The sequence below is a fragment of the Trematomus bernacchii genome, unplaced genomic scaffold (genome assembly GCF_902827165.1).
Source record: "Trematomus bernacchii unplaced genomic scaffold, fTreBer1.1, whole genome shotgun sequence".
Taxonomy (NCBI): Eukaryota; Metazoa; Chordata; class Actinopteri; order Perciformes; family Nototheniidae; genus Trematomus; species Trematomus bernacchii.
The window spans coordinates 3,946,259-3,965,899 of NW_022987547.1; the positions used below are offsets into that span (position 1 = coordinate 3,946,259).

General features: G+C 42.0%; 1 protein-coding gene across 2 annotated transcripts in view; it reads right to left on the minus strand.

Moving 5' to 3' along the window:
* The window catches only part of LOC117476425 (nucleus accumbens-associated protein 2), a 30,234-nt gene that overhangs the window by 5,417 nt on the left and 5,176 nt on the right, over nucleotides 1-19,641 (minus strand). Inside the window, exons 1-6 of one of the 2 annotated variants that reach the window (XM_034122969.1) lie at nucleotides 6,328-6,894; nucleotides 5,134-5,315; nucleotides 4,262-5,020; nucleotides 2,570-2,746; nucleotides 351-456; nucleotides 23-120 (exon numbers count right to left, since the gene is read on the minus strand). In XM_034122969.1, coding sequence (XP_033978860.1) covers nucleotides 23-120; nucleotides 351-456; nucleotides 2,570-2,746; nucleotides 4,262-5,020; nucleotides 5,134-5,245 — 1,252 coding nt within the window. In that variant the 5' untranslated portion in view covers nucleotides 5,246-5,315; nucleotides 6,328-6,894. Of the gene's footprint in view, nucleotides 1-22; nucleotides 121-350; nucleotides 457-2,569; nucleotides 2,747-4,261; nucleotides 5,021-5,133; nucleotides 5,316-6,327; nucleotides 6,895-19,641 lie in introns of those variants that run through there. The other variant, XM_034122970.1, reaches the window with a different exon arrangement.

Genomic DNA, 19,641 nt, shown 5'->3' on the forward strand with positions numbered 1-19,641 from the left:
CGGATTTGGGAAGTAAACCTACGTTTGACAGCGTTGAGGACCCTGCTGTCCAGGGGTTTCCTACTGGGGTCACTAGTTGAAGAACGGATACCTGTCCCACAGCTATTGGCTAAAGTGTTTCTGCAGGGAGTCAACACCAGGGGGCAGAGTCAGCAACAGCCACATACAGTAGATAAACATGGGAACACACAACTAACCGCATTGCACAACATGGCCACAGATGGAGTGTGAAAGTTGGTTTGAGACAACAGTTGTAGTGTTGCAGTCATACAAAGAACTCAAATCTTACAGTAGGCCCTTACAGACTCATGCAAACAGTTCTTCTTCACAGTGCATGTTTTTGTACTCACCTATCGAAGAATGTGGCAAGCAGGCGGCGAAGCAAGACTTTGTGTTTGATACCAGCACATAGATGACAATTCATCAGCTGTCCTCGAGTCATGAACACCTGTGTACCTGGTGTAGAAATAGAAAAGTATTTGCTGAGAAAACTGCTCATATTACAATACATTTGTCCTTACAGATTCTCTAGGCCTTGTCGTTTCTCTCTTGGGCCCAATAGCTAGTTCATCTTTTGTTATTTTGCTACATTTGAAATTCCTGTTCAAGGAAACTTCACGCAGTCAAATGTCAATCAGGAGAGAAATCAAAGTTGAAGGCCATAAAAAACGCACACAATTAAAATACTCGGTTTTGCCTTCTTTTCAAAACCTATCTTTTTCACATTCATGTATTGTATTCTGTATCTTATAAGCACACTACAAAACTGATTAACCTTTTACCATTGGGTTCCATTGTGTTTTTCTATTACATCACCGTCTGATTGAACTGGAGCTTGCAGTTACTTTTTGAACTCTTGAACCAATAGTAAATTGATTAAACTTTTGGCCCTCCTCCCTTGTATGAATTATATTAGCTACATGGTACCTGGTCTCTCTGAGAGTCTCTTGTCTGACTGCCAAAAGCGATGTCTGGCAGTCAGACCAAAGAGTTCAGTTTTTGTTTAATCATACCAAAAATATATAATTTCTCATGCTTTCAGAGCCGTGTAAGGGCAATTCGCCAAACTCCCGGCAGGCTGTCATATGCTTTTTACTCCAGAGTGACTTCTGTCTAGTCACTCTACCATAAAGACCTGATTGATGAGTACTGCAGAGATAGTTTTCTTTCTGTCATTCTCCTTAATCCCTGCAGAGAAACTCAGCTTTGTTCTGTCCTTTTAAGATCACCACAGTAATGTTACTCAAAACCCTATGGGGGTCAACCAGAATCAGCTTAAACATAGGTCAGATGCAGGTTGAATACATGTATCCTGCATTAAAGGGATATGAACAGTAACTTAAGGAAATGGCCAAAACACGACCTTATTGTTAAGCTGCCATAATGTCTGTCTGCTTGTCTGTGCATGTATGAACTCGACTCTCCCTTCTCTATTTGAACTGTCACATTTGTGGATTAAGTACATCATTTTAAAACCCTAATCACAAACAGCAGTGATACTTGTCTATTTATAAAGTGGATGGGTAGTTAGAAAATTACTTCAATATGGGGGGTAAAAATCATGGGATTTGAAACTGCAGGAGAACAGCGGGGAGAGAGCCGGGGAAAATCAAAAGGGTTGGCAACCATGGAATACATATTTAATCATTTATTAGAATCAGATCATGTATATTATTTTGGCGGGGGATGGTTAGTGTGTGAACACAACCGCGTGTAAAAATGAACAACTCTCCTACTGGATATTAGTGAGGGTCACTGGGCTGTGGGCAACCTCCCCAATCAATTGCCTTTTAGCTCAAGTACAGACGTAATGCTAAATTCATGCTCTATAAGATGTCTCTTTTTTAAAGGTGTTCTATATTACAATGCAAAACCTGGAGTTCTCTTAAAGGTCACCTATTGTGCAAAATCCACTTTTTCATGTCTTTTATACATAAAAATCTTTTATACATAAAAATATACAATGTCCCCTCAAGTTTCAGGAAAAAAGATTCTCTCACTTTTTGTCCTGATCCATTTATATAAAAACCTGTCTGATCAGATTTTGGCCACTTTATGATGTCATGATTTTTTGGCTTGTGTAACCATTAGCCAATCACCAACCAAGGCCGCCACCTTATCACCTGAATCTCCTCCTAGAGCACCATTGTGTTCTTTTTAACCAAATATCTCGCAGAGGGGCGTTGGGCTCCTTATTTTCATCTAAAGTAACAGACAGAGAATCAGCACTTTTGAAACAGAGGGGATTATGGGATGCTACAATGCATGATCTATTTGGTATTTCGAGCCAAACACTTCAGAAACATGTTTGTATATATCTGAGACCTATAATATATTGATGAAAAACAGTATAATAGGGGACCTTTAAGTTCTATATTTAATAGTTTAAATGAATCCCATCGTATTAATTTAACTGACTATCGAAGAATTGATGATCTAAATGTGGTAAAGGGTGAAAGTATGAATACTAACCAATTGACTAATGGCACGTTATTCTCTGCATGTGTACATGTGATGAAAGTGAAATAAATGCATGCATGTGAATTCCTATTTGTGTGTGCGTGCCTACCAGCTACCAGTTCCAGCTTCTCCCCGGGGTCCCCCTCAGTGTAGAGCTTAGGGTGGCAGCGGTAGCCTATCTGACTGATGAGGCTAGCAGGCAGCGCCACCAGGTCCCTGCGGATCAGCACGCAGTTGCGGCTCTCCAAGGCCAAGGGCATCGAAGCCATCTCTGGCTTCTCCTGGACTGATGAAAGTAAAAGGAAACAGAAAGGGTTCAGAAAGCTTTTCTTACACAGCAAATCAGAGACAGATCACTTGGTATGCATCCATACAAAGATCAGACCAGTGTATAAACCACAAAAGAAAAACAACTTCCATCCATTCCCTCTGTGCCCTCTATTTAAATAAAGGGTACACGATTTAATTCACAGAGCAGGTTTATGTAAACTCATCAGCTTGTTGTGTTTTATAAATGTTTTGGAGCATTGCAGATGTATCCCAGTCATGATGCTGCATCAGCAACTTGAGTTTGGGAGAGGGACAGATCTGGAGCTGGGTGTTAGGTTCTTTCTTACAAAACTGCCTCCCCTAACCTCTGAGATGACTTGTGAGTGTGTATGCACACCTTCCGTGCACATAGACACGCACAGACACACACACACAGAACAGGAGAAGTAATCAATTAATTGCCACACATTCACAAAGTGAATACAGAAAAGTGTGGATTAATGCACACTTCTAACTACCTACACACATGCGCGCACACACACAGAAAGATGGGCAATGCTCTCAAATATCCCACAATGTCACCCCGGGGTGCTCTGACTGATTGCAGATAGAGTGGGTTTCATAAATATCTGAAACTCTAGTATTTGACAAACCTGTGCGATGCCTTTGAGCTGCAGGAAGCTAACAATGATGGAAGGTGTGTGTGTGTTGTTTGTGTGCACACATGTGAGTTTGAGAGTCCCTGTCCCTGTGTGAATTCAAACACAAGTAAATAAAGCATATACATATTCACAGGTGTTGGTGAACCTGCACCAGTATAAAGACTATAACAGAAAGCAGTAAAGTACCAGCTGTTGGAGCTGTGATACCGAGTGTGTTGTTGGTCACGATGCACTCCAATCATAACTCCATAAAGCTATCTTTATGCTGAGAGAACCCACACACACACTGGAGGCACAACATCCTGCTTTTTCCTAGATGCTCAGGATACATGATTTATGAAAGATTACTGTAAATAATGTAGCTGGGATGAAATAAATGTACATCACTTTTATTCGCACAATACTGAAGTCTAGACAAGGAGCAACCGTGTTAAATAAACCCTACATTCATTGTATGTACTGTATTTCTGCAAGTCATGCAGAGTTTTACTTTTAGATCAGTCAGATATCAGATGAATTTCCCTATCTGAGCCAAGGGCAATTGAGAAAGTAATTCACTTACTTAGATTCTACATAGCAAGAAAAGAGCATATTGATGGATGGTTGACATTGAAATGTTCTTGTTGGCATTAGCATTAGCTATTTTGATAATTTCAGTTAGGAATTAAATACGTATCAATGTGGAATAAAATGGAAATGGAAAATTAATTTTGGGCTATAACTGAGAACAAACTGTATTTGCAGAGGTTTTTAAAGATGAAAAATATTCCAGAGCTAGCGTCAGTGATAAGTGCTCTCAACCAAAAACACAAAAGCACTGTAACACTTCACAAAGATTTAAAAAAACATTAATTTGACATAATACTCACTCCCATAGGGGTTAGCTGAACGTCCATAGAGATGGCTGTAGGCATCCTCAGTGATCCCATCATATGGCTCTTCTTCAAACTCCTCGTCCTCGTTCTGGTAGGATGTAGGACTGTCAGTGGTGGGCAGGCTGGATGATCCAGGACTTGACCTTTCAACTCCTCCTCCACCCCCACCAGCCCCAGCCCCTTGAATGTGGTACGAAGGCATACCGGGGATGGCGGTCCCACCAGCCGTCGTGTAGAACAGGGAACTGGCCCTCGCCAGCCGACTCCCCAACTCCGAAGAGGAGATCTTGCTTTGCGTCATAGGTATTGTCAGGGGCGTTGGGTCCCCCCCTTCTTGTTTAATCTTACGCTGGGGCATGAGTAGGGATGGAGACCAGCCCGGGGCTCCCAAAAGGGCAGCCACCGCTAAGCCGTTTCCATTATTACAAGGACTCTGCGGCTCGGATCCTGTCTCCTCTAAAGACCCCGCTGTCTGTGAGTCACAGTGAGGTGAGTTTGCCTTAAACATTAGGTCCATGCCTCTTTCAACTATATGCTGAATTTGGAGGTAGCCAGCTGTGTACATAACCACCAGCTGTTCACTAGCTGCCATTGTTAGCTTCCCTGTATAGCAGAAAGTGAGGATCTGCTCAAAGCAAGCAGGTGTGACTGAGGAGGGCAACTCAAATTGGCTCTTGGTTGAGCTGCTGAAGAGGTCACGGAAGTAGAGGCTGCTGGCAGCCAAAACAGCCCGGTGGGCTTTGAAAGCCTGACCTGGTTGATGGGAATAACAGAGAACAGAATAAAAAAGGTGAGATACAAGATTCTAGTATAATTTCAAAGTTCTGTAACATAAATATAATTTCTAGATTTCAAAACTAACCAACCTTTGACCAGGATGGACACATCGCAGTAGTGTCCCAGCAGGCGCTGCTCGTTGAGGGAGCCCAGAACCGTGGCTCCAAAGTTCGGGATCTCCACATGGAGCAGCTGGGACATGTTGGCCGCAGAAGAAGAGGAAGTTGGGGTTTCAGATATTCACTGCAGACTCCGCCACTGAGAGACGCATCTATTAAAATAAGAAGAAAAGAGAACAAAAATAAGTTATTAAAAAAGGCATCGAAAGAAGGAGTGATAACAAAATGCGTGAAAGATGAAAAGACATGCCAGAGGGAGGCAGAGAGAATCTTAAAAAGGAAAGAAAGAGCAAGAATGAAATAGAGTTGAGATGAAGTGAGAAAATGAATGCAGTTGAGGGAGAAGTGAGAGGTGTGTGAAAGAGAGATATGCTGGGATAGTGGGTGAGAGAGAAGAGCAGGAGAGAGAATGGAGTCAAGTCAGTCCACATGAAAGAAAAACAACAATACAATGCCGTGCCTACTGTACATGAGGACGTTGTGAAATACCTTAAGGCTAAGTTGTTTCACATGGCTAAAAGAACCTTGGACTCGCTCCATGATTTGCACTTAATGCTTCAACCATGGACTTGGATGACCTGCAAATCTGAGATTAAACTAAACTGTATCCGACTTTGTTTTGTCATGAAAAATGCCACAGTTTAGACATACTACCCCAATTTTGCTGACAGTTTATACCACTGTCAGCATTTGATCTCTTTGTAAACTCTGGCTAGAAAACAAAACAACACAACTGACATCACGCACACAATCTACACTTAGTTTGATCCTTCTCAATAACATACTTCAGGCATATTTGCACCTTCCTTCCCTTTCCTGAACCTTGTGTCTGTCATTGTTTTATTTTCTCCACACACACACACACACACACACACGCATACGCATATACGCTCTGGTTTCATTATTAAGCAATGCTGCAGAACAGTTTCCAGGAATACAAACTGAAGAAAAAAAAATGTCACCGCCTCTCTCACACACACACTCACTCTCTCTCTCACACTTCATGCACTCCATACAGACAAGCACGCTCTCTGGCTTACTTACATAAAAGTGTGCATGCCTAAACACACACACACACACACACATACATACATACATACATACACACACACAGTACAGGCTGCATAGGGAAATAACTGTGTACTCTGACACGCAAGCACTCACCTGGAGAAACCAGCACACGACGTTCCTTCACTAAAAGACGCTCACACGTGCAAAATGCAGAAAAAAGCGCCCACTGTTATCCCAGACACTTCTGACCTGTGTAAGCCAGTCCTCTGGTTAAAACACACCATGTAGACTTGACACACACTAACACCCCATCAGCAGTCCGGACCAGGACAGAAGAGGAGTAGTTAGAGATGGAAGGAGAGCACTCTGGTGTACTCCGTCTGGCCGACTCTCTTTTTCACTTAAAGTGTCCTTCCCACTGTCTCAAAGATGATTCTCTGTCTGCTGTCTGACTGACTTTTTCCTCTGTCTGCCTATCTTCTCTATCTCTATATCCTCCAAAGCCCCATTCTCTCTCTGCTCACTGTCTGTTCTAGCGCTGCCTCAAAGCCTCCCTCTGCCTCCCTGTCATTATCTCTCTCCGTTTCTCCCCCCTCTCTCTATTCTCCAAGGGTTGAATTCAACAAGTGCCGCTGTAAGGAGAGAGAGAGAGGGAGAGAGAGTGGGGGAGAAAGAGAATGGAGAGAGAGAGAGAGAGAGAGAGAGAGAAAAGAGAGCAGAGCGAATCAATGATGAAAGGAGTGGGAGGCTCAGTGTGTGCGTGTGTGCGCATGTGTCTGCGCGCGTGTGTCTGATCAATGCAGTATCTATACGTCGCAGGGAGTGGGAGGGAGAGAAAAACACAGGCTACAGTTACAGACGGAGACAGAGACTGGGCAGAGCTAGAGAGAAGCAGGGGAGGGAGGGAGGGAGGGGAGAGTTGAGACAGAGAAAGTCATTTGAGGACAGTACGAGTAGAGAAAGACAATTAGGTTGAAGCAACTTCTGCCACTTGCCCCTGGACACGGATGCCTATACGGTCTAACAGAAAGAGGGCGGGGGTGACACAGGCAAAAGAGAAATGAGAATAGCTGACAGAGGTCATAGCCACCGTTATTTAACTAAGCATCGAATCGTGAAACTTCTGAATTCCCTGTTTGACGCAAGTCAGGAGACAATGCGTCACATCTTGGTAAAGCAACACTTCTTAGTGAAGCTTTAATATATGCGATGCAGTATTCCTCTAATCATTCAAATTGTACAATTAAAAAGGTTCATCAAAAATCTGTCATTTTAAGGTGTCTCCCATTATCTTATAATATTCGGAGGACAATAGTTTTAGAAAAAAAAAATACTTTTGAGCAAGTGTTGTGTATTTTCCTCTGAATCATGCGAGGATCTCTCTGCCAAACACCTACACACAAGGCAGAGAGAAGTTCTGTCTTCACGCAAGATTATTTTGTATTTGTACATGAAGTTGTAAATTCAATGATTAATTAACGCCCCCAGTTTGCTGGCTCAGCTTATTCAGGTGACATTTCTGTGTTGGCTTTTTGTTACAATCTTTTGACCGGCACATGGAGGAGCTCCCTAAATGTAGCTTGATGAGAATAAGGCAGGACAGGAGCCAGATGTCGCAGCCGGTGTCAGGGAAGGAAAGAATAAAGGACAACAGCTAAGAGAAAAGGATACGTTCCAGAGAGATATGCGTGGGAGGATAAGAATGCAAAATTGCTGTGACAGATGAGCAAGTGCATTTGTACAGTATGTTGTGTAATTCTTACAGGGCGAAAACACAATGAAGGAAGCCGTCTGACCTCTGTGCCACATTTTGGTCGAGGAGACATGAAGACAGTTAGCATTCCTGTTTTTAAAATCATTTCACCCTACAACAATCTGTTATAAAAAGCTGATGCAAAGAATTTTCATATTTGAGCATATCCCCGGAACATTTCCAGACACATTGTGTTTCATATTTTGCCAAAGAAACCTCAAGTGGAGAAAGTTGTGCTAAACTGAGCAAACTTTTACTCTTCAGTCACCGCGGAAATATAAAAGGGAGGATATCACAAAGCGATGAATACAGTGAGTCAGACTTTGCTTTAGAGAGCTCTGCCCCAGCAGTGTGATATCTGCATGGCACATATAGGCACACATGAGTGAGCACACACAAAAAGCACAGTCAGACACACGAGACACAAATCGGCACACACACTAATGCAAACAGACATACACACACAGTCAGGTAATCTCCCTGTGCACACTCAGCAATAAACATTTGCTTTATTTGTCTGTCTGTCCTTCTGTCACACTGCTTGTCCATCGGTCCATCCATCAGTCGCTGTCACTACCGTGTCCTTACATCGCCCCTCGGTTCTCCTCCCCCTCCCCATCCCTGTTCTCTATCCTTCCCGCCCTGCATACCACATACCCACTGTCTCTCTGCCAATTAATGCACACAGGGCTGCATTGCAGTGAGGTTGGCGCGTGCCACGGCAGCAAGCACAGTACAGAGTCTACAGACATGCATGTACGTGCCAGCCGGGCAGAGAGGGAGAGGGAGAGGAGAGGAGAGGAGAGGGGGGGGGGGGTAAAAAGCAAGAGGGAGGGGGAGAGCAAAGGAGAGTGAACGAAGAATATGTTGAGTCAGGCAGACAGGACGGCGGAGTGCCACACTGCACATATACAGAGACTCACCGCCGAATGTTCATGTAAATGTATGCACGAATGAATTTGAAACAAATATGCATGTATATTATGCGGCTAGGCACACAGGCATAAAAGCCCATGTACTGTACACACACACACACGGAAATCAAAAACTCCTCCTGCATGCATTAAATATAGACTTTGCACAACCCTGATGAAAAATTATAAAGGCATGAAGTCCCCGAACTTGTTTGTCTAACGAGTGATTATATGTGTGTGTGTGTGTGTGTGTGTGTGTGTGTGTGTGACTCTCTGCTACCTGTGTCCTCATTTCCTTCAGTGTTTGCATTACCATGTCAAAGTTTCTCGCATACCAAGGCGTGTTTTTATAATCATTGTTATAAATCCGGCTGTGACTTTTGGCACTATAATACAGGCATGTGTGTGTGTGTGTGTGCGTGTGTGTGTGTGTTGGATTAGCTTGTGAGTGGAGATAAGAGATCTGAATGCAGTTCTGATTGCTGTTGTCTGCTTTGTTGGAATGTGTTCCATCCATTTTAATAAAGGATTCATACCTACGCACAGTGTTATTAACTGTAGCAGCAGGTCCAGGCATATTTGAATAATATGAAGAAATAAAACGATTGACCAGATGGCTGACACACACACACACACACACACACACACACACACACACACACACACACACACACACACACACACACACACACACACACACACACACACACACACACACACACACACACACACACACACACACACACACAACACACACACACACACACACACCACACACACACACACACACACACACACACACACACACACACACACACACACACACACACACACACACACACACACACACACACACACACAATAGGGTAACACTCCAAGATAAGACTATAAAAGTCATACACAATTATGATTCACGTAAATGCCATTTAGCACTTTACAGAGTTCAATCTCGAAGTTAAGTTAACTTTTATTCTAAATGCAGATAATAAAAACCTCACTACGTCAAACATACATTAAAGAGACAAACCCATATAAGGTCAATCATAAGTATCTCATTAAAGTACAGCAATTCACGCATAAAAGAAAATTAAGAAGTGAGCCGAGTAGGAGCAGCTCTTTCCTCTCTTGCTTATGTTGCGTCTATACAATCTCAATATGAACAGTCCCCTCGTTATAAATATTCAGATCCTGCAGTTGTTCTCATGTCTAAAGTGTACCAGACAACAGATTCTATCCACGTTGAGACGGCAACGCTCCCTGGCAACAGTTCTACCAATCGGGACCGAGTGAGTGTATGCCGGAGTCTGTCTGAGTATCATTATGGGATGTCGAGAGAGAGAGAGAGGGAGAGAGAGGGAGAGAGAAAGAGAGGCTGCTTATCACTGCTTATAATGCAACATCATTCTCTGTGTATAAACCCTGCTGGGTGAAGTTGTCTGCATAGTCTGGATCCAAATCATCTTTTTCTTTAAAAAAAAGAAAAAAGGAAAAAAATCTCCCCATGATTCATGCAGTTATGTAACAAACAGACAACTCTGAAATGATTTGTTGTGGGCTGAATATTGTCTGGTATCTTTCCACTTGTGTTCACTCAATATGCACCAATAATGTAACTCATGGTTGGAGTAGGGGGAAAAAAAAGAGGTTACATTTTAGGTTCAACTGACAGGGCTGGATGATGGGACCTTAAACCTGTTTTGTCCTATCTTATCTCAATTAGTTAGTTAATTAAAGTGACAATAAGTGTTCAGTGTCTGATAATTACCACCCAACAGCTAGTCATGTTTTCACCTTGTTGGTCTGTGTGTGTCATCATGGCACAATTAGCTCCTGGAGACACTTACTGTGGGAACTACCACAGAGAGGTTTTGAATACCGTGCTAGGTGTTTGGATGTCCGTCTGTCTGTGGACACAACTGGGCAAGATGCAGTCACAAAACTTCAGGTGCCTAAATCAGATCACTATGTAGGCCAGAGTTCAATGATGGGTGTGGTCAGAGATAAAGGCGCAGGAAGTAAGATGCTAGGAAGACCAATTTGGCGTTGGGGCTGCTGTGATTCCATCACAAGACGATATCTAGTTTATTTATTTATCTGCTCTATCAGCAAGGCCAGAGAAAGTCTTGCTCCGCACAATATCAATCTGGTAAAGGAGGAAAAAGACAATCTTGCTTGTTTGTATTTTTTATAACAAAAAGAACAAGAAAACTGCCGGACCAATGCGGACCTAGGGAGTGTACAAAGTGCAAATTAATTTAACAACATTAAATCAAGGTGATTTAGAATTTAGAAGGATTTTTTTTTTTATGTATTTGAATAAATATCGTATTAGTTCTCAATTCTTGAAACCTTATAAACTTGATTTTGTTCAAGGGAACAGAAAGGAAAAAACTGCTTTGATTTGTCAGTATGTAATTCTATTAAATGTATAGTTTGATACTTAGCTTGGAAAAACATAAACAAAATGTGGTAATTTGATGCATTTTGCTAATTCCCCAGTCCAGTCACATGCTATATTATTGCCTGCTGCTACTGTAATTAGTAGATACCATTTATTTCCCACACAATAGATCAAGGGCTTAATTGTTATTTGTTAACAAAAGAACGTCCATGATTGATTTTTCTAGTGCAGGGACAAGGGATAATCATGCAAACACATACACAAATACATACAAATGCAGTAGCTAGGTGGAGGATGACAGCACTGCAGCGAGTTACCGATCTGTTATCGCACAACTACTCTGACATTTCCCAGTGGTTGGTTGGTCACTTTATGTCAGTTCATCTTGCAGTTGTGATGATGTGTGTGCGAGAAAACCAGACCGTGGGAGAGACAGAGGGAGAGCAAGTCTGTGTGTGTGTGTGTGTGTGTGTGTGTGTGTGTGTGTGTGTGTGTGTGTGGATGATCCTCCTGAGGCAAAGGCATTGCTAATGAACTTCAAGTGGCTGTGGGAGGTAAACAAACAATAGCAGCGGCTACTATATCACACCAAACTGGCGACTAGGATATCGGGATTGCTGCACACGCCAATACACAGAAACATCTACCCACATACAGGACCCTTGAATATATGTAATGGCTTTTGGGCATATAGGTGAGCGATACAGATAGTGAAAGAAATTGAAAGGTACATGAAGGGAGATTAAATTGTGAGAGGCAAAAAGTAGGGGTGGAATAGAGGAGATAGATGAACAAAAGGCGAGAGGACAGAGAGAGGGAGTGTGTGTGAAAGATGCAAATAGAAAAGAACAAGAGAGAAGTAGACAATGCACAGTCACAGGGAGAGGGGAGTTAGAGAGAAATAGGGAAATCAGACGGTGATAGAGAAAAGCGGTTTGTATGAGGAAAGAATCTGTTGCAGCCAAAAATATAAAAAGATTACACTTTACTAAAGAAAGAATATATCAAAAATAGTAGATCAAATAGACCTGATTGTGTCAAATGTATTCCCATTCAAACTTGATCAGAACATCTTGGTATATGGTGTTTATTCAATTGCATTTGGTGCCTGCTTTACAGAGCAAGGCAACAATCCAAGACAAGTGATATCAACAAACTGACACTTTGTTCTAATCAAAAGAGAGACCACCTCCACATTACGGACTCCAAAATGTCAGCTCCATCAAAGAGGTTTCCAAGACTGCCTTTTCTGGAAAATAAAACCCTGCTTTATGACAGAGTAAGAAGGAAAAATAATACAATATAAGGTGAGAACAACAGGGGAAAGTGTTAAAAGACAGCCTGATATTTCACTAATACTAATCTTTTGGCGCGTTTCCACTACACGGCCTCGCTCAGCCCCGCTCGGTATGGGTAGGCCCCGTTAGGACTGGCTCACTTTATGGCGCATTTCCATTACAGTTTAGGAACTGGGGTAGTATCTATAGTAACACAGTGTAGGCGGAGCCGTGACGTCATCTTCAATGAGAACCCCAGAAAAACAACACAGCCGTTAGCTGTTAGCACTCAGAGCTCACAGCTCCTCATATATGTTCAGAAACTAGACAAAAGTTAAACAAGTACAAACCACAGACTGCCTGTGTCATGGCGAATACAGTCGCTGCTTTATTTATGTCTGTATAGGCCGTTGTTGTGAGTGTGGACGGTCGGAGCATATATTGCGTTAGCTTAGCCAATCTCCATTTAGAAAACACGCATTTTAAAAGGTGTTTCGCCTGCCGTCTGTCTGCAGACTTGTCAAAGCATTAATTCATGGTTTTTACTAACCGGTATCAGTATGTTGTTACTTCGGCATCATTTTGAAACGTGTATTACAATTAAATCACGGTCAAATATGTCCATCTTGTTGTAGTTGTAGCCCCCTTGCCAGCGATGCTCTCTCTAGTTCAGCATACTCAGCCCGACTCAGCCTCGTTGTCTCTGGCCCTAGACCCGCGATTTTATGAGGCCAGAAAAACTGTGAATTAGGACCCGCCGGCCGGTACTAGGCCAAGTGGAAACGCAACCAAAGACGGGCCGCTGACGTCACAGCCCTCTTAAACCGTGCTCCGCGCTGTAGTGGAAACGTGCCATAATATAGCAGAGACACGGATGCGAGCAGCTTGTACTGTTGTAGAGATCCAGCACTCACACAACAGGAAAGAATGAAACAGAGAGGAATCAATAAAACACAAACACAGATATAGCTGATCAGTAATTATTATTTAGTTGTTGCAACAAACAAACAATAATGGGGAAACATTACCTGCTGCCACAGCAGCCAATCGCGGAACTGCCCCCCAGAACAGAAGAAACACAGGGCTAGATATACTTTTCTAAATGACACACGAACATGTTCCCTCAACATGTTTAACGCACACACATTGTCAGTTCTCCTGAACTTGGACATGTTCCAACCTTATACAGTCATATATGTTGCATCCTCTGAGTTCTACATGATCCCAGATTTCATGACCTTATTTAGCAGCTACCACACATGCCAATGTATACAACTGCTGGTGAAGAGTTTCAGCTGGTTGCCTATAGATGGGCCTCCTTCCAGCAAACCAAATGAACACCACACCGTCCACTATACTGTTGCTTAATACCATGTGACATTAATGAATATACCAGAAATACGCTGTAATAAACATTCTGCCATAACAGTACCAGTCTAAAGCAACTCATAAGTGTGACGTTAAAGCAGCAGGGAAACTCAGGCACCCAACTCACGCAAGACTGAGATAATTTGAACACACATTGACATAAGACTGAAAATTCCGCCGATTTCCAAATTCAAAGGAAGCTACGCAAGTAACAGGAAGAAAAGGAGGGAGGAGAGAGTCTAAGAAATGATTCAGGCGGTATCAGAAGAATACATGTGTGTATGTGATCAGCATCAGTTGTGTGTGTGCACATCGACTGCCATGTGATATCGTTTTTTTTGGAAAGTTTCATGCGAATAGATCGTGTACATTGGCATCAGCTACCATGTGACTGGTGGGTGTCTAAAGCAGAACACAGAACTGTACATTTTCCATGAGCCTAAGGGCCCCAATTTCATGCTGGTGAACATTTTCTTCTGCCAGCAAAGTATCATTTTTGATGGGCTCAGGCAGATTTGCCCGTTTTGTGATGACATTACTTGAAAATAGATACTAGTTTAGGTATGGAGACATGTTTAGTTGGAGTTTTTAATACACGTTTGGGACTGAAATGATTATCTAGTATAGAGGAAGCGTACTTTTTTTCTTAGTCTACCTTCAGAAAGATACGGTGTATTGCAAGTTGCAACAGTAACAGAAAGTGATGAAACCTTTTCATGGTGCAAAGTTAGGTGTATGTGAACAGATAACATCATGTGCCCCAGGCATCACAGTAGGAGTGTTGAACTCCTGCCTTGTGACTCTGCTTTGACAAGGACATCGGAGAAGCCTTTGTGGCATCTCGAATGCCTTACCTCATTTCCAAACCGTTTTTGTGCCATGGCAGGGAGTGGTTTGCAGGTTTAAGAAAGAGCAAATTGGCTGCAGTTGGTGTCTGTAAACTCACATGCAAGAATAAATTATCAAGGAGCTTTAAGCAAAGGCAGGTGTGTCACTGCTGTGCTAGCACTTCTGGCCACAAGACATTTGATACTCAAGGATGCTAAAACACAGCAGATTGGAGAAGTTAGCACAGGGCACTAAAGCCCCATTGACATCCTCCTTAACATGACCTTCTTCTGGGGACAAAAGAGTGGCCTGCTGAGTGTCACTGACTGTCACACAACGACTACAATTAGGTTAGATTGCACAGCAGGTCTGTGTGTTTGTGAGTGTATGTGTATTAGTAGTGACATGCTGTATGCATTTGTTCCAAACATGATTTGATTTGTATGGTGCAGAAATCAGATGGTGAAAAATGAAGAAAATAGGATGAATCACCATGAAATGAAAGCGTATCTGTGGCTTTCCTGCAGACGCATGTACTATACAAAAAATATATACCAAGTGGAGGGAGTGGGTGTTAAAATAATTAGTTAAACAGTGTGTTTTTTTATCTGTTCAATGGATTGACTAGAATTCAAACAATAAATAAACATGGTGCTGTTTCCTGATGGTTTGTCGTGATTTATTAATAACACAACTTGCCCTTTCTTAAGATGCTCTTTGGAGTTCCCTTAGTTATGTTCAGTGAACAATAATTCATTATAACAAATTGCGAGTATGCTTGAGGATCAACAAACCCACAAATTGAGTTTCCTTAAGACAACCTTTATATTTCAAATCCGGATTATTTTACATTTATGCTTGCTAGCTTGCAGTCTTCTCCTATCCCACCCTGGCTGGTGTATTGCCATGTTTCTTTCCATTGTGAGTATAATAGCGCAAAACTGGTGGCAGGAGTGGGGATTGCATTGGCGATGACATACAAAAAATATTCTAGAGATTATGAGAAAAACAGTTTTGTGGTTTTTAGGTTAACCGTAGTTAACTCTTCTTCCACTGCTCTTTTCACTTCACACATCATGTGTCTCTACATGTGGTCTGTTGATATGTTTAACTTCTCATCAGCATTGGAATTTTTTTCAATGAAGATTCTTAGTCATCTAGGTCAAATGCTACAGTTTATAAAAAGCCTAAGCAAGTGAGTTTCGACTTCTCCAACAAACGTTTTCTTTCGTAATGATGGTGGGGAATTCCAAGTCATTTAAACCTAAAGGAGCTTCATCTCATTTAAGTCAATAACAGGATCAAATTAATTGGTGTGGTTAAAAATAAATGAGCAAAAAGAAAAGTGATAAATAATTTTGGGGGTTCCTTTAAAAGAATAATTAGGTCTTAGTTGCTATCCCGCAAAATATAACAAAATATGACATAACGTAATACTAGGGTGTGCTTCAATGGGTAAAGAAAACTTGATGTTGGTGAAAAGAAAATGCACTTTTCATAACTAGGACAGCAGTCTAGTAAAAATACAAAATGAATGACGGTACAGCTTACTTCAAGTGGAATTGCATATGGTTGAGTCTTTCTCCACATATCAATAAAGGATTTTAAACATTTTTCAACCAATACCATTGACTTCCACTAAAAGTAAGCTGGATAGTCATAAAGATAGCTTAGTTAGAAAGGCTTGCACCATATGCCTCTCCTGTAGGAATGTAGCTGTTGAGGCAAAGCTCCATCTATAAGGCTGAAGGGCTTTTCAAGGTCTACCCTTTTCAGATTCCTCTGAAAAATAACTCTTCTCTGCCTATAGGTTTTTCCATGCTGAAACGCAAGTTAAAAAAAAAAAAAAAAAAGGTTATTCAGTGTTAGAAGAATGTGACCCGTTATATCAGTGCATGTTCATCCAAGAACAATTAAAGCAGGAAGATAGCAGCTGCAGCAAGAGTGTCAATCAAACAGGGGCAGGCAAGGTGAGAGGAATTTAAAACACATAAAATGAGGTTGTGCTCTGATAGGATTGTGGCACCTTTAAGTGTGAAAGCAGAGTTTAAAATTCATCCACAGCAAAGCCGGCGCTATTTCTTCCCTCGTGAGGCATCTCTCTGCATGAAAAACAACTTTAGGATTCTAGCAAGTTTAAAAAAATGCAAAATGTATGACAAAGTTTCCAGTGCATATAGCACAGTGAAAAAAGATGAAGAAAGAGAGACAGGAAGAGAGTGACACAGAAGTAGAGAGGCTAGAGGGGGGCGATATGGAGAGGATGAACATGCCATTTTGATCACCCTGTGCAGCCGTTTCTGTACTGCTGAATGGTTTGCTCTGACACATGCGTGACATCAGAGCAGCCCAACATGAGCGCCAGAGGAGCCCAGTGCAATGCAAAAATGAGGACACATCTTTCAGCATCAGTGCCCCACTGTCTACAGACAGGCATACACAAACACACACCCACACACCCCACACAAAGACACACAGAGAGAGTAGCGCCCACATCCACTGAGTGCCCCATGTACATTTCTCATTTAGAGCAGACAGAATGCTTTAATTCATCCTCTTGCAAAATAAAAATAAAATAGGGGGAACTAAACGTTGTTTGATATGATCAGGGTAGGTGAATCAAAAGAATGTCTCATGACATGCGGCAAACATTTCCCATGATAAAAATCATAATGCTGTCTAGTGTTACAATGTATCATAAGAGACTGTTTGTTCAAGCGCACTGCAATTCATACACATTTATTTTGGGTGCATACACCCCCCACCCACACACACACTGCTGTGACCAGGGAATCTTCCAGTCAGCAGCACACTAAGCTAGCATGCATGTGCTCAAATAACATGCCACCTTTCATAACCTCATCACACTGTGAAACACTGAAGAGGGCCCAAGCTGACCTACAGTATACGATTAGGTTCCTACTGTATCTGCCTCATGAACAACATGGATCACCCACACACAGCGGAAAAATAATGCAATTGTACTGTACATTTGGTCAACTGAGGATACTATTGCTAAAACACATACGTTTTATAAGTTTAATAAACATAAAGAAGTAATTCAGTTACCTAAAAATAGTAAAGTAGTTTGGTTACACTTATGTGTTGTTTTGTTTAAATTTATTACGCGTTTAAATCTTCATCACCAATCCAGGAGAAAATACGTTTTCACAAAAAATGTCATTGTGGATGCAGTTTATTTGTATGGGAATGGTATTATGTTAAAAAAAAAAAAAAGATTCTAGTCTTGCTGTGTGCCTATTCTGAGTTTTTATTCTAAAAGCGCTAACCATTTACTGGCTGAGGCTACATACTGAACGACAGATATGAGAGTGGTTTCAATCTTCTCATCTTAGCTTGCAGGGTTTATAAAGTTATTGTTAACATCAGAAAACCCACATCACCAACCTATAAATGTCAGAGCTTTCACCTTCTTCGGGTAACTAAAATGTAATGAAAGCTTCAGGTAGGCAATGCTGGGATTTAGCAGTAATTGCTAACGCATGTTAGCTGTGGGAAGGGGAAAGGTTGGGGGTTGTGTAGTGAACATTAACCGCCTCAGATTCCTGTCTTTTTCCACTGGCTCCTACCGGCCCTGTGCCAGGCTGTTGGGACATGAAGCCCACATACAGGACAGGTCATAACCACAGAGAAGGGGTCAGCATTTTTCGCTATCCTAACTCATTGCTTTTTGCACTAATTAGCTAGCTTTGTTTACTGACAGAGGCTTGAAGTGTGTATCAATTTAATTATGTACAGCAAACAGCAAAAGAGCATGGAAAATTGAGGTGGGCTGCAAGAATAAATGCCATCCAAAGTGCTCTCTCTCCCCGTCTACTTCTGTGCGAGTGTGTGTATCTAAATGATTCGGTGGGGTTTATTTATGCGTGTGTGTTTGTGCATGTCTGAATGTGTCATCCCCCGAATTATAGGTTTGACTTTCACAGTAAGTCTAATGTCCCCTTTGCTGAAACTCAAAGGATCTGAGATCATTTATCAGGCCAACTGTCTTCCGTTAGAATAAAGCATTTGCAGAGATAGGGAGGGGGAGGAAAAAAGTTGATTTAAGCCCACACATTCTTCTCTAGAGATATTTAAGTGAATGCCAGTGCCCTTATGGTCGTGAGCTCTGACGTACTGTGAGTTAAATACACAAAAGGATTTTAACCGAGGTTCCCAGAAATGGAAGTGCCGGCTAATACTGAGTGATTATAGTCAGTATGAACAACTTGAACATCTTTTAAGCTGTTCAGAATCTCCCCTAATGCATATAAGTGAAAAAAGCTCTCCATAAGGCTTCATAACCTTCATGAATTGTTAATGTGCTGATGCCACAAATACCATAAAATTAGGCTTCAACTATGAAATATTATTGTGTGAAATCAAATGTTCCATCCAGTTTGAGTATGCAATCTCATGACTATATCAGAAACTCATCCTCGTCATACTTCTCAGCACAGTAATTCTCTGCTACATGCTCCTATTCATGCTGAAAATACTTGGAACAGTCAATTGTGCACATGCCTCTTTTTCAACACACACACACACACACACACACACACACACACACACACACACACACACACACACACACACACACACACACACACACACACACACACACACACACACACACACACACACACACACACACACACACACACACCACACACCACACACACACACGACACACACACACACACACACACACACACACACACACACACACACCACACACACACACACACACACACACACACACACACACCCACACACACACACCACACACACACCACACACACACACACACCACACACACACACACACACACACACACCTACACACACACACCACACACACACACACACACACACACACAGCACACACACACACACACACACACACACACACACACACACACACACA